At 43.6% G+C, this 14,290-nt stretch overlaps 2 protein-coding genes across 2 annotated transcripts; one reads left to right on the top strand and one right to left on the bottom strand.

The window, feature by feature from the left end:
* Nucleotides 1-262: 262 nt before the first annotated feature.
* Nucleotides 263-1,777, top strand: LOC119322986 (S-adenosylmethionine decarboxylase proenzyme-like). The gene has a single exon (XM_037596537.1). The coding sequence runs from the start codon at nucleotides 402-404 to the stop codon at nucleotides 1,566-1,568; it is 1,167 nt and encodes a 388-aa protein (XP_037452434.1). The 5' UTR covers nucleotides 263-401; the 3' UTR covers nucleotides 1,569-1,777.
* A 1,214-nt stretch (nucleotides 1,778-2,991) lies between these two features.
* On the bottom strand, nucleotides 2,992-13,771 carry LOC119322639 (histone-lysine N-methyltransferase ASHR3-like). Its single transcript, XM_037596129.1, has 11 exons — nucleotides 12,694-13,771; nucleotides 10,119-10,265; nucleotides 9,153-9,314; nucleotides 7,867-7,893; nucleotides 7,185-7,302; nucleotides 6,937-7,036; nucleotides 5,779-5,878; nucleotides 5,260-5,338; nucleotides 4,613-4,784; nucleotides 4,428-4,508; nucleotides 2,992-3,592 (listed from the first exon to the last, which is right to left on the bottom strand). The coding sequence occupies exons 1-11, from the start codon at nucleotides 13,603-13,605 to the stop codon at nucleotides 3,244-3,246; spliced, it is 2,247 nt and encodes a 748-aa protein (XP_037452026.1). The 5' UTR covers nucleotides 13,606-13,771; the 3' UTR covers nucleotides 2,992-3,243.
* Between the last annotated feature and the right edge of the window lie 519 nt (nucleotides 13,772-14,290).

The following is a 14,290-nucleotide window of genomic DNA, read 5'->3' on the forward strand; positions in this document are numbered from 1 at the left end:
TTTGATGTGCTATGGAATCCAAGGGTGGTAAAAAGTCCAGCAGTAGTCGTTCCTCCCTCATGTACGAAGCTCCCCTCGGCTACAGCATTGAGGACGTCCGCCCTGCAGGCGGCATTGAGAAGTTCCGCTCCGCTGCCTACTCAAACGTATGTATCGAATCAATTGAGCTCCTCCTTTCTTTTCGTTGAATATCTTGTTGATGATTAGATGCTCACTGTTTCTACTTCCAATTGCTTCTGTTTTGCAGTGCTCGAGGAAGCCATCCTGATAATCCCTCTCGCGTCCCATCCTAATTGCTTAGAATTCCCTCCCTTTTCAATTCATCTTCCTAAAATTTCTCTGGCTAGCTGCTTTTCTCTGACCAGCAAAGCCTTTTCTCCCTCTACCAACCTTCTGAAACAATGGCCGGCTCTGCGATTGGGTTCGAGGGATATGAGAAGCGCCTGGAGATCACTTTCTCTGAAGCGCCAGTCTTCACTGACCCCAATGGCAGGGGATTGCGTGCTCTCTCTCGTGCCCAGATCGACTCGGTCCTTGATCTTGCCAAGTGCACCATTGTATCTGAGCTCTCCAATGAGAAGTTTGACTCGTATGTCCTTTCTGAATCAAGCCTCTTCGTGTATCCGTACAAGGTTGTGATCAAGACCTGCGGTACCACCAAGCTCCTGCTGGCCATTCCAAGGGTTCTTGAGCTTGCTGAGGAGCTGTCCCTGCCACTTGCTGCTGTGAAGTACTCCCGTGGGACGTTCATATTCCCTGAAGCACAGCCTTCTCCACACAAGAACTTCTCTGACGAGGTTGCCTTCCTGAATGGCTACTTTGGTGGACTCAAGTCTGGCGGCAATGCCTATGTCATTGGTGATCCTGCAAAGCCAGGCCAGAAGTGGCATGTCTACTATGCCACCCAGCAGCCTGAGCAGCCTGTGGTTAACCTTGAGATGTGCATGACTGGTCTGGACAAGAAGAAAGCTTCTGTCTTCTTCAAGACCTCTGCTGATGGCCACACATCTTGCGCCAAGGAGATGACCAAGCTCTCTGGCATCTCTGACATAATCCCAGAGATGGAGATCTGCGACTTTGATTTCGAGCCATGTGGCTACTCCATGAACGCCATCCATGGCTCTGCTTTCTCCACCATTCATGTCACCCCCGAGGACGGCTTCAGCTATGCTAGCTATGAGGTCATGGGGTTGGACCCTGCCTCCGTGGCCTATGGTGACCTGGTCGAGAGGGTGCTGAGATCCTTTGGCCCGTCTGAATTCTCTGTTGCTGTGACCATCTTTGGCGGCCCCAGCCTTGCTGGCACCTGGGGCGAGAGGCTGAATGTTGGGGTCTATGATAGTACCAACATGGTCGTCCAGGAGCTGCCTGGCGGGGGCTCGCTCATCTACCAGAGCTTCACTGCTGTCGGTGAAGACTCCACTGGGTCGCCAAGATCTGTCCTGAATTGCTATGTTGATGGCAATTTAGAGAGCGGCTCCAAGATGGATGCTTTCCTTTGCTGGGAAGACGATGCTGCGCAGGAGAAGGATGAGAGGGGGGCTGGTAAGAAGATGAAGAGCTCTTGATGGTGATGCTAGCTGGTTTGAATGAGCTTGTGTTGCGTCAGTTTGTTCTTAGATTTCCTGTTCCTGCCCTATTACTTTGTTATGGACAAGTGACGTGAAATGGTTAGCGTTTTCTGCCAGGGTGAGCGAATGTATGGAAATGCCTGTATCTGGCTGCAGGTTTATGAATATAAGAATAAGCCTTGTGTTGAGCAAATGTTATTTTGTTATTTCCTGAAAGTTTTGTTAGAAGTCATTCTTGTCTGTCGTGGACCTATTGAATTCTGTGGCGAATCTGATTCAATTCTGATGGTTCCGAGGTTCGGGTACTAGTACCGCTTGTGGTGATTATTCGGTAAGAATCTATCTCTTGGAGTTGTCGATGCTCGATAAGAAAGATATGCACGCAAAGAATTTGCACTTGGGCGGCGTCCCCTCGAACCACACCTTATATGTGGAGGCCACCGAATACACCCGTTTGGTGGTGACATTGCAAGTAATAGCATCAGTCAAGTTCGTATAACTGCTGGATATTGGTTGATGGAGCCCGTTCGACATGTCGATCCTAGCAATCCAAGCAAGGTCCCCGAGAGCATCACGCACCGTTGAATTCTTCCTTTTTGAGATGAGGAATATGGCGGAAGCGATATCCTTCGGCTTCCACCCATTGAGCCAAGGTGAGTGCCAAAACATGGCCATGCAGGTGATGGGGGTGGCTGCATATATGAAATCCATGCGAGTGTTATTGCAAGACTTGCCCAAATTAACCAAAGCTCTGGCATATTTTGAGGATGTTGAGAACCCCCAAGCCATCAAGTCTTTTTGGTCTGCGCCCAAAGAAAGGCCCTCTCGATCTTCTCAAAACAGGGTACTAGGGTCGTCCTTGAAGGTCTCTTGATACTTCCCTAATTAGAGTGTGAACTAGAGTGTCGGCATTGTATGCTCCACGGAGCAAGAATTAGGCATGTATATCAAATCCTCTTCTCTCCCTGGCTGAATTGTCACCAAACCTCAACGACCATATCAGAACTGCATGTCATGGCATGTCAGTGTAGAATTTTAGGCCTCCTTTGATTCACAGGAGTTTTGTAGGAATTCTAAAGGACATGTATCTGTAGGAGAGAATAGGAATTCTAAAGGACATGTATCTGTAGGAGAGAATTCTTCGAAGCTTTTTGACCTGTAGAAATGGACTCCTATTCCTATCCAGAATAAGAACAAATCCTTAACATTTCAACGGAAAATTACATTAATCTAGACTCGACGAATCCTATGAATCAAATGGTATCTGAGATAGTAAATGTCATTTCACTTCCTATGCTTTTCTATTCCCATGATATATTTCTATCCTCTAAACCAAAAGAGGCCTTCGATGATGCAACCGCCTGTCATGGGTTGCATGCAACTTTGGGAAAACAAGCTCAACACGGCAGACACCAGGTCATTCGCATGAACGGGAGGTTAATAAACACAATCAGCTCAAGCCTGCTTACAACTTGCAAAAGATCAGAATGTTCTCTCCAACTTCAACTATAAAATTGACTATGGGATGAAGAAAATGTTACAACTTACAACACCGTAAAAGTCCTGAATCAGCAAATGTGAAAGAATCGTTTCAAATGAACTCATATACGAGTGTATCATCATGATATATTTATACAGAATCGACTCAGGACTTCAGCTTAGCCGAAAAGCTCTATAGAATGAATGCACCAGCTTCAATATCTGATGGCTGCACGCTAGCTGAAGATGACGATGGATCTAAAAGGGACGTCCGCTGCCGTTTCTGTCCCCAACATATCCGGTCTATCTTCGTTTTGCTCCTCAAGTTAAAGGGAACCTCTATACAGTTGGTCCAGGGTAACAGGCGAGTCTCTGTTTTCACCCTTGAAGGAGAGCAGCCGCCCTGTTGCACGAGCAACTTATTCTCAAGCGCCGCAGCCGCAAGAGCGTTCTGTGTTGGATTCTTTAGTTGGCTGCCCAAGTATCCTTGGCAACTCTTTGCTCCGCAATGGCACTTAACCTTCTCTCCAAAATGCACAAACCTGGAAGAAAGCAGTATACTATAACTGTTCAAAGAAATAACCAGTCCTGGGAAATATGGATGTAAAGGTGGAAAGAATCTCATTTCACTTGCTCCCCTGATTAGCATACATTAAACCATGCAGAATTACTATATCCTCTCTGCGTAAAGAATAAATCTATCAAAACCAGTGAAATGCCCTGCAATCAGAATAGCTAGGACTTGGGCTGTTCAAAAAGGGTTTTGTTAGCCCATCTGAAATAGGTATGGAAGCACGCTGTACTTCTTCATCGCAGGCATGTCCCATTTCAGTCCATACTGCACAGAGTGGTTTGGCCCAGATAATATAACACAAGTTTGGTAGAGAGTGTTTGGGTCTGACCATATGACCTAGGTTTGAACAACTAACTGAGACCAGGGAACACTAGGAACAACTAAACCTGGTTTGTACTAAAGGGAAGTTAAACAGCATATCCTGGCTTACAGTAATGCACGCAAATTGGCAAACAGAAACCCAAGAATGCTACTACCGGTGTATTCTCTGGAAAATCACAATCCAAGGCAAGTGACCTACTGATCTAAGACCCCAAGCTCAGATGGACAAGTTGCTGGCTCACCATAACAATATTTGTAGTTAAATGCTAATTTGGTCACTTTGGTGGTACATACCCGGATCAGAATGTTACAAGCTTGACTAAAAATATCACAAACTCATCAGCAACTAGAGCTGATTGCAGCAGGCCGCTTAATGCAATATATTCGTTGCTCCTCCATGTTGCTATAATGTACTCATTTTTGCCTGATCAGGCTAAGAAATATATGTACTCTTTTGAGAGAAAAAAAATGACTGTAAATACCTGTAGTCATAAGTTAAGGGCTCTCCAACTTCAATGAAACGAGAGGCAAAAACACCAACTCTTGTCTCACCCTCAACTTGCCTGATGAACCATACAGAGTAATAGACAATGAGGAACATCATCATTTAAAACAAAAATTATCATCACTGAATGCAAAACAAGCTTTCTGTACCAGAAATCATTACCACTTTTCTAGTTTACAGTTGGGATCACAACTATGGTTTAGAAAACGTGAAGTGTTTCCTTTAAAAGTTGCATCTATTGTAAAATCTTTGCTGATTTCACACATGTAGAAATTTTTGTCCCCACGCCGCTTCATGTCCCAAAGCCGTTGTTCACATGTTGCATCATTGATGACTGAAATAAGGTTTAAAATGAAAATACATAAGGATATCATTAAGTTGCCACAGCAGATTTACGGAAGATAACTCAGGACTAAAACCAAACTAGTTTCTATTTCCTTAATTTACAAAACATGAGCTCTACATTCAATGGCATAAGTCCAGGGTTGTGTCCCTTGTGCTCTGTAGGTATGCCCTTTGGGCTCTTGCAATACATTACTTTGAGTGTTCCTCATAACTTGACGTGGTAATGTGGCGTTAGGGCAGCGGGTTCTCAACTCTAACAACCGCCCTTAAACAAAGAGCAATCGTAAATGTAACTCAAGAATTTATTTGGCACAAGTAAGCATAAACGAAATTACATGAATTAAAGCCAGTGAAAATGAGAGCACAAGCAAAATGTCATTTCCCCCATTGCATATGTGCAGTCATCTAGAAACTTTTTGCTATTTCTATTAGACAAATATGTAACGTAGCAGAATAATTTGTACCTTCACCCACATACTCAATTATGAAATCACCTTTCTCCAATGGCTCCAATGCAACAGCACCCCATCCACAGCCTTCTGACTGTAAAGGGAAAAGGCTGTTGTTTATTGTAGTCAAAGAAGTAGAATAAACATCTTTCATTAAGCATAACACCACAACCGATTCTCAAAAACGCACCCCTATCATTGCCACATGTCATTTTGCATCCAATAGTACAAGAAAGGGGATTTGTGAAGGCAGTGGGTACTTTGGCAGCCACCTTTGCATTGTGTAGCAATTAGGTGAAGTGCTTATGCAAGTGGCCCATGTATAAACAATGTGCCCCTTCATTTAGCTGTTTCCCAGCAGTACAACTCATGGCACACACAAACTCTCGAAGGGGAAAAGAGTGGGCCTTGAAAAATTAGAAGAGTAGTTTAAACATATCCTTGCGGAATGGCTTGTCGCTACACAGGTTTGTGAATAAATTGGCAAGCGAAGTCCAAATGTATACAAGCACATCATTTGAAAGACAGGACTACCTTGACAATTTTAATTTTCTTATCCTTGCCCTTGCGGAATGGCTTGTTGCTACACAGATCTGAACAGTGGCAACTCTTGGAACAACTCATAGAAAGACCCCTGATAAAGGACAACCAAATTTCAATATGTCAAATAAATACAAGTATGGTTGCTAGGGTAAATATCTACATCATACACATGTACAAAATCTGTACAATCAAGCTAACTTATTCGGTGATTAGTCATATGCACACGTAACAGTAATCCAGCATTAATGTTCAAAGAACAAGAAAATACATTACTCCATTTGCTATAGTAGAAAGAAATAATCCAATACTATTGCGCATTTTGGTGCTACCGTACTACCATAGTTGCAGGATTGACAATAGATGAATCTGCGGTGCGCATTCAAATCCATATTAGTGGTGACTGAATAGGAGCTCATATTTTACTTTTCTCCATTTTAACATAAAGCTATTGTTCATCTTTGTATTGATCAAATCTGGATCGACAATAGACAGAATTCACCTCTTTTTTTTTGTTTCTCTTTGTATTGATCAAATCTGGATTTGAAACAGATTGATCTTTTGTCAATATTGTCAAAATAATTATTGTATACTTTTCCGAGCTACAGGAGGGGAAGACAGATAATACATGGTGCAAAACAGTAATATACAAAAACTAAATAATCATTTTTTAAAACTGATGGTGAAGTTCTATTTAGGTCCAAGTAATTTTCAGCACAACTCCAACATCGATTTATTTTCCTATCTAAACCAGATCAAACCAACCTTGATGCTGGTGATCGTGGTAGTTTTGCCAGGTAAGCAGCATGGACTCCTAATCAGCAAATGTGAACTAACATGGATGATGTGGTATTCCAGTTAGCAGTACATTTACTAAACAGAAAAAACAAATTACAATGTATAGTCAGGCCCATCTGGCAGCCCAAATCTCCTCTCTTCTCCCTGCGCTCTCTCATTGTATCGCTCCTGACCCACAATCTCGGTTAGAAACTTAGAATGGTCAGTACAATAGTTGAGTATCGAGGCAATTTTATAAGTACCCACGAATGCATATGCTTGCTCTTTTGCCAGAATGCCATGAGAGATAGTTTTGCCAAAACTTCATTATTAATGTATGCATCTAAAATGTATTAATAGAGTTAGAAAGAATACCTGCATTCACAATCATCTTTGCAAACAGAATCCGATTTGCAATTTGTGCACCCAGTCTCGGCACTCGAATCGGCGCGTTTCTTCTTGACTAAATATACATCTTTTACAACATTAAGAAAACAATGATGACGTGTAGAGGTGTAAGGCATAAGAACACGAAACTCATTCCACAATAAAGAAGTCAAATGGAAGTAAATAGCTCCAGATATCTTGATCGAATAACTACAGCAAGTATTACTTTAGGATACTGCGCCTGATATGTGTGTAGGAGGGCGGTTTACAAACAATTGCCGTGAAATTCCTAATGGTTGAATCAATATTGAATTCTTCATTAACATATGGAAGAGGTAGTCGGCAGAAGACTTCCTGTCAAACAAGCATTGTTAGCATTAGTTATGCACAAAAGCCTGGTAGGCAAGACAGATAAATCTTCTTGACAAAATATTACTTTTCTGGAACAAGACAATCATTTAACTTGTTTCTGCAGCATTCCAGCATTAATAAACTAAATAGGTTCCTCCCAAATCTTCATGGATTTCAAAGACTGTAACCCTCCCATTCTAAAGTGACGATTTTCACTTATTTTCAGTCTCCATTGTTCATTTTCAGCCATAGTAGTATGTATAATTAAACCAAAAAAGCATATGAAAATATTTTTTGCATGTGGCCATTCTAAAACAACTGACCAAACCCATCCCAAAACATCAGCTATTTTATCATGCAGAGAGAGCACAAGACAACAATATTGGTCTGCTTAAAGACTGGAGTACCGGATAAAAGCATCCTAAAGCCTACAGAGCATTAACACTGCAAGAACAAGTAAGGAACCCTTGAAAATGAACTATTTACGAAAATAGCGCAACACAACTTAAAAGAAGCAAATATAAAAAGGGAGGTAGCAACATACAGTTATATTATGCCAGCACTAACCTCTATGTTGTTTGTCAGGTCAGCATTCTGTCACCATCAAACAAAGTACTCCTGTCAGACACCTCAAGCATTACAAATATTAACAAAAAGGTATGGAATGCAGTTAACTTTTTCTGATAATATAAATTAATAATCTAGAGGTAAAAGAAAGTAATGTAAGGATCAGCAGTGCACGAAACCATGAATCAAGCTTAGCTATAGTTGGAACAGAACCAGCAGAAAACTAAATGCTCCTCATGGCAGAGAGTTCTGGTTTTATTAAGAATGAACTCCACAAAATTAATCATTTTTCATTAGGACTTGGAAAATATGAATTTGTGATCTGTTATTAACAGAAAAAAGAAGAATCACGGGGAGCAATGGTCATTTTACAGATATACAAATGGTGAAACATTAAGAGAACTCTAAAGACCACATGGAGTATGGGCAAATTCTCGAGGTGCATTGATAATATGTGTTATGTTTACGCATTCATGGATACTTGTATCAACTACCATGTATGCAAGGTATGGCATAGAGATAGAGATTAGTGTTGTTCATGCATCCGTATAGAGCAATTATGAAGCAAGATCTGGAACCAAGTCTCTTCTGTGAACATATATGAAAACCAAAAACAACTTTTCCAATGATGAACTTCTGGTATGATCAAAGAAACTTATATTAGCGGGAAAAAGTGGGCTAAAACTTAAGAGGGACGGAAGCTCAAAAAAGAAACTTGAAAAGGTAGGTATCCTGTTTGCTATGGCCAAACTGAGAACAAAAGACTGTACCACCGATTTGATATTCAAGGAAGAAATGGCTTGATTTAAATGAAATGCATTAGAAGATTTGTAGCTTTCAGCATAGTTGCACAAACAGAATACGAAGATGCAAGTCAGACGCGAGGGAACCGAAAACCATATTCCTAGAAAAAATGCTTAAAAATACTTGCGCTGGGTTTTTCTTCTTGTGGAAATACTTAACGATTCAACCTCCAGCTGTAAATAAATGACGCCCTAGAAAGTTTGCACTCAAACATCTCTAACTTTTACCAGAAACATGAAAGAACATTCAGATCGGTCAAGTGAGATTAGTATCACCAGATTTTCATGAAAATATTATGATTGTAACATTTTTTACTAACATGTTCATATGAAAAGTAATGGTCAAAGTTGCGAGTGGAGAGTGTCCATGTCCAAAACCTCATCTATTCATGAAAGAGGGACTAGTAAATTAGAAGGCAAAGTAGTTACCCTGTTCACGCATAACAATATGAATTGAGGAATTGTAAGGGATAAAGGATAGACCTCATTTTGAAGGAGCCAATTGGAAGGGTGCCTCCAGCAAATTGCACTTCCTTGGTCATCTTTTAGATGAATTAGAGGCCATGGTGCACATTTTGTATGTGCTGCAACTGTACAACGTCCACAGCGCCAAAAAAACATTTTTTGCTTACAAACCATGCAACCCTGATTATAGAGAAAGAAAGTCCAATTAATGTGTATCAAAATTAAGTATGACCTTACAAAAATATTCGGAACTACAGGAATTGGCCTTTTAAATACCTTTTAAAAAATATTCTCTGTACAAAATGCAAAAAAATGTACTCCCTCCATATCATAAATACATGTCGTTTTGGATACTGACCCAGTCTTCACGATTTACCTTTGACCATTAATTCTTACGGCATTATACACAAGAAAAATATAAAATTATTATATTATGAATATACTTTTCGACACAAATCTAAACATATGATTTACAAGTTCTCAATCTAAATATTTAGAACAATATTCATAGTCAAAGTTAAGACATGTCCAAAAGGACATGCATTTGTGATATGGAGGGAGTACTGTGTTATTTCGTTTACTTATTCCTTCACAAATAGTAAGCCATGTGCAGGTCATGAATTGGTCATACATCAACAACCATAACCATGAACTATCAGCCTGTCAAAGACTCAAAATATATTTGAGTCATTTGCAAATATATTGTGTTACTTAACATAACCCATAAGTGTGTCTATTTATAGTTTCCAAACCATCAAGTATAGCATAAGTGTATGTTGAATGCAACAATTATCCATGTGGACCGAATACTGCATATCAAAACAGGGTAGGCATACTCAAGTATGACAACTGGACAAGTCCAACAACTTCACAACAAAAGTTCTTTAAGCTACATAACTTGCATTTTTAGGAAAATCTCATGTTTTGCCAATGCACAGCACTTGCAATATTAAACATATCCCATTTAATAACATTTCAACTTACATGCTGAGGGCACCTGAAGCTTTCAGCAGTGAAATTTGCAGTATATTCCACCACACAGGTCAGATGAAACATTTGTTCACAACGGCTAACTGAACATTTTATTTCTTCCGAGGGATGGATAATCTTATAGCATACACGACATTCAACCTGTGCACATACGAAGAACCATCAGATACAAAGCCAATAAAAATTGATCAAAACTGAAACTTGGTCCCAATGTTGATTTAATTACGAAAACTTATCACGGTATCATGTATGAGCTGCAGTTTTAACTTTCAACAGGTAGGCAGAGGCGTATATGAAGTTTGATGAGGTGTATGCTGAGTAATATGTAATTAAGCATCAAGCAATTCGAAAGGTGGCAGTGGAACTTAAGGAAACAAAATCTCTCAGTTCTCACGTTAATCAAAGAACAACTTTACATTGCTCATGGCAGCTTGCCACTGTGATGTGTAGCCAATAACATGATCAGCAAGCAACAAACAGTGTGGCTGCTCGCCTGAACTGGCAGATATCTAGGAAGGAAGGGGGGATCAGATCTGGTCTTTGGTCTACTCGTAGAGTGAAAATGGAGAGGGGGTCAAAGGCAGCACTGGAACTAATACTGCATAAAACAACTTTTCTCAGATCCCACATTGATCAAAGAACAACCACATTGTTCATGCCAGCTCACCACTGTGCAGTGTAGTTGATAACATATTAACATGTTGGCCAGTTGGCTAGTGTGGCTGCTCGCTTAAACTGACTGATATCTAGGAGGGAAAGGGGAGCTCAGATCTTGTCTTCAGCTTGCTAGGAGAGAGGAAGTGGAGAGAGGGTTCAGAACTGGGAAGGAACCATAGCCACTGATGCCAGTTGTTGACCGTCTCCAGCCCACATCTGTTGCCACCGTCCATAGCATGGTGTCACCTCCCTGTCTTCCGCCGTCGTCTCACAGGTACTCTTTTTTCATTCCCTTTCTTCTTTGTTCCTCCCCCTCCCCACTCTACTTTGCAGCTCGTTGCCCATATCCATATTCTGCCCCGCTGCTTGCCTCTCAGCTGCCAGCTCTGCGGCTAGCGGTGCTGGATTCTGCTTGCTCTCCTCTACTCACATAGAATTGTACAAGTATAAGAGTAGAGAGTTAGAAATAGGAGGACAAGGATTGAGTTGGTAAGCAGTGGACCTGACAGCCTGGTGGTATTAGAACACTGGGAGAAAGGACTGGATAATTTAATGTGTTTTTGCTTGAGAGATGTTGTGGGATGTATGTCATATGAGTGTCATTTGTTCTGATTTTTCTCTCTGTTGTATGATTGTTGTTTGTTATGATTTGACTAATATATGTGATTATCTAATCACCACCTAGGCCGCCACCTAGGTGCCAGGATGAGCTGGTGCCTTAAGTCACGCAACTGGAAGAAGGGTCGTAACTTTGACCCCAAACAATGTTGAGGCGCGTTAGGCATCAGTGAGATCCCGGCTTAATAGGAGTGATATACTACTTGTATCAACAAGGTGCACCTTCTTTTCCAGGAGCCCATCCAAAAGGAACCTCAAAGTTAAGCATGCTTGGCTTGGAGCAATTTGAGGATGGCTGACCGACTAGGAAGTTGATCCCGGGTCCGCACAAGTGAGGACAAAGTGCGCAGGAAAGACCAGCCTAGACCTTAGGTGGTAGCCAGGCGCAACGGCCAGGAACCGATGGGTTTCGGCCGGGGCGTTACAATTGGTATCAGAGGCGACGCTCGCGGTTACACAGGTGTGTGTGGGTCAGGTGCGCGGGCATGTGGCGTATGGCGCGTGTGACCTGTCATGGCACACGGCATGGCACATGTGCCGGGCTGGACGCGCAGACGTGTGCCAGGAGGGAACGTTCCTGTTGGGCCGACGTCAAATGATAAACTACTCTTATCAACAAGGTGCACCTTCTTTTCCGGCTCCCGGAACCTCAAAGTTAAGCGTGCTTGGCTTGGAGCAATTTGAGGATGGGTGGCTGACTACGAAGTTGATCCCGGGTGCGCACGAGTGAGGACAATGTGCGCAGGAAAGACTAGTGTTGGTCTGTGGGGCTAGTCTAGATCCTAGGTGGTAGCCAGGCGCAACGGCCAGGAACCGGTGGGTTTGGCCGGGGCGTTACAGCATCAGTCGGCTGATCCTGAGAACAGATCAGACGGCTTGCTAGCCAGCTGATTGCAAACTTTATATAAGTCTCTGCCTACCTGTGATCAATCTAAGTTCTCTACATGACTAGAAATTATGACAGCATGCTGTTGAAAATATGTGAGCTGTGGATAGAGAAAGTAAATCTGTGCATCACAAGGACAAATGTGATGGTTTTATAATCAAGGCTTTGCTTGTTTACATCTGTTGACAAACTGCTCGAGCATTGGTTGATCTTAGTTGTGACGGTGTATTACCAATTGAGATGTATGGGTTGCATTTTGGTACAATATGCAGTTGTGGAGATATTTTATAGTTAAGTTTGATGGTGCACAGAGTAAATCACCTTAACATGAATTTCGGTAGAACAGCAATTCTAAGTAATGCTGAATCAGCCACCGGCGATTCAGTCATTAGGAGCAGAAACCCTTACCGCCTTGGGCGCACCAGTGAGGAATGGCAGCACACAATGCTGCAGGGAGGCACCTGACGCCACCTTCCTCGCCTCCCACTCCTTCACATAGTCCTTGAGTGACCGACCCGATGCCAGCGCCAGCACCGTTGCTGCCGGAGATAAAGGCGAACGAGTCGAAGACGACCTCTTCCCGCTGCCGCGGCGCACCTCAGGGTGGGCTGTGATAGAAACCACACCCTTGTTCACATAGTCCTCTAGCATCAGATCCGGCTTCTTTCCGCCACTGCGGCGCGCCTCAAGATATGGAGTGGCAGAGACCGCACACACGTTCACATAATCTTCGAGCTTCACACCCGGTGCTGGCGCATGTACGGCCGTGGCGGCAGAATGCAACGGGGCAGAGGAGTCCTTACCGCCGCCGTGGTGCGCTTCAGGAGAGGCGGCGAGAGAGGCCACGTCGGCGTTCACATATTCCTCGAGTGCCCGACCAGATGCCGGCGCTGGTGCCGCTGCGGACGGAGGCAGCGGGGCAGAGGACGAGTTCTTCCGGCCGCCTCCTCTGCGCGCCTCCGCGCCGGCAGTGACAGCGATCACGCCCTCGTTCACATAGTCCTCGAGCACCCAACCCGATAACGGGGCGAGTGACGCCGCCGCGGACGAAGGGGGCGGAACAGAGGACGACTTCCTCTCGCCGCCGCGGCGCGCCTCGGGGCAGGCGGTCACAGGGACCGCGCCCTGGACGTCAAAGGCGCGCACGCGGCCGCTCCAACGGCACTCCACAGGGATAATGGGAGCGCCATCGCCGCCGGAGGAGGATTCCGTCGCCGCCGCCGCCGCTGCCGTCGCGGGGTCAGCGGCCGCATCCCCGCCCACTAGGTCCACGGCGGCGTCGGCAGACAGTTCGGGACAGACGGTGCTCAGATCTGGCATGGCAGCGAGGGGCCGAGGGGTGAGGGCTAGGGTTTGGAAGGCATTGGAGTTGGGTAGAGACGCCCCTCAGAATGGACTGAAGGAGATGTGAGCTGAACTGGGGAAGAAGTTGGTGTGATTTCTGTGACTGGGAAAAGTTGCTGTGTGGCGGTCGGAGAGACTCGTCCGAAATTCGTTACGCGGCAAACTGAGACTTAAGATCTCACCCCCTCCAACGAACTGTAGCAGTGTCAGCTGTGGTAAATATACTTTCGGTTCCGAGCTCGATACTTTTTTGTTTTGAAAAACATAAAGCGTGTTTACAAGTTCAACCGACTCTAAAAACAACTTGTAGTCCTTCAAATTGATGATTGCTCTGTTATGATTTGATTTTGTTTTTGTTTTTTGCGGGAAACTGTCGATCTATTCATCTTCAATCATGACAGTACAACGAACACCGGAGCGGGTACAACTTGTTGTAGCAGACAGTCAGAAAGTCGTCGTGCTAAGGTCCCATAGGGCCAACGCCCCAGAACAGCAACCGCCATCGATAAAGAGAATTTTAGATCGGAAGGATCCAACCTGAAGACACATGAACAAAGACGAACAAAGACCGGATCCGAGCGGATCCACCAAAAACAACCACCAACCAAATATCGCGAGATTCGCCGGAGACACACCTCCACACGCCCTCCGACGATGCTAG

This window comes from Triticum dicoccoides, chromosome 6B (genome assembly GCF_002162155.2).
Source record: "Triticum dicoccoides isolate Atlit2015 ecotype Zavitan chromosome 6B, WEW_v2.0, whole genome shotgun sequence".
Classification (NCBI taxonomy): Eukaryota; Viridiplantae; Streptophyta; class Magnoliopsida; order Poales; family Poaceae; genus Triticum; species Triticum dicoccoides.

Coding starts and splice junctions, on each gene's coding strand:
- LOC119322986 (XM_037596537.1), top strand. CDS start 402: ATGGCCGGCTCTGCGATTGGGTTCGAGGGATATGAGAAGCGCCTGGAG.
- LOC119322639 (XM_037596129.1), bottom strand. CDS start 13,605: ATGCCAGATCTGAGCACCGTCTGTCCCGAACTGTCTGCCGACGCCGCC. Junction 10,266..12,693: donor TCACTGGTGCGCCCAAGGCG/GTAAGGGTTTCT, acceptor GTATGTGCACAG/GTTGAATGTCGTGTATGCTA. Junction 3,593..4,427: donor CCCTTAACTTATGACTACAG/GTATTTACAGTC, acceptor GCTTTCTTCCAG/GTTTGTGCATTTTGGAGAGA.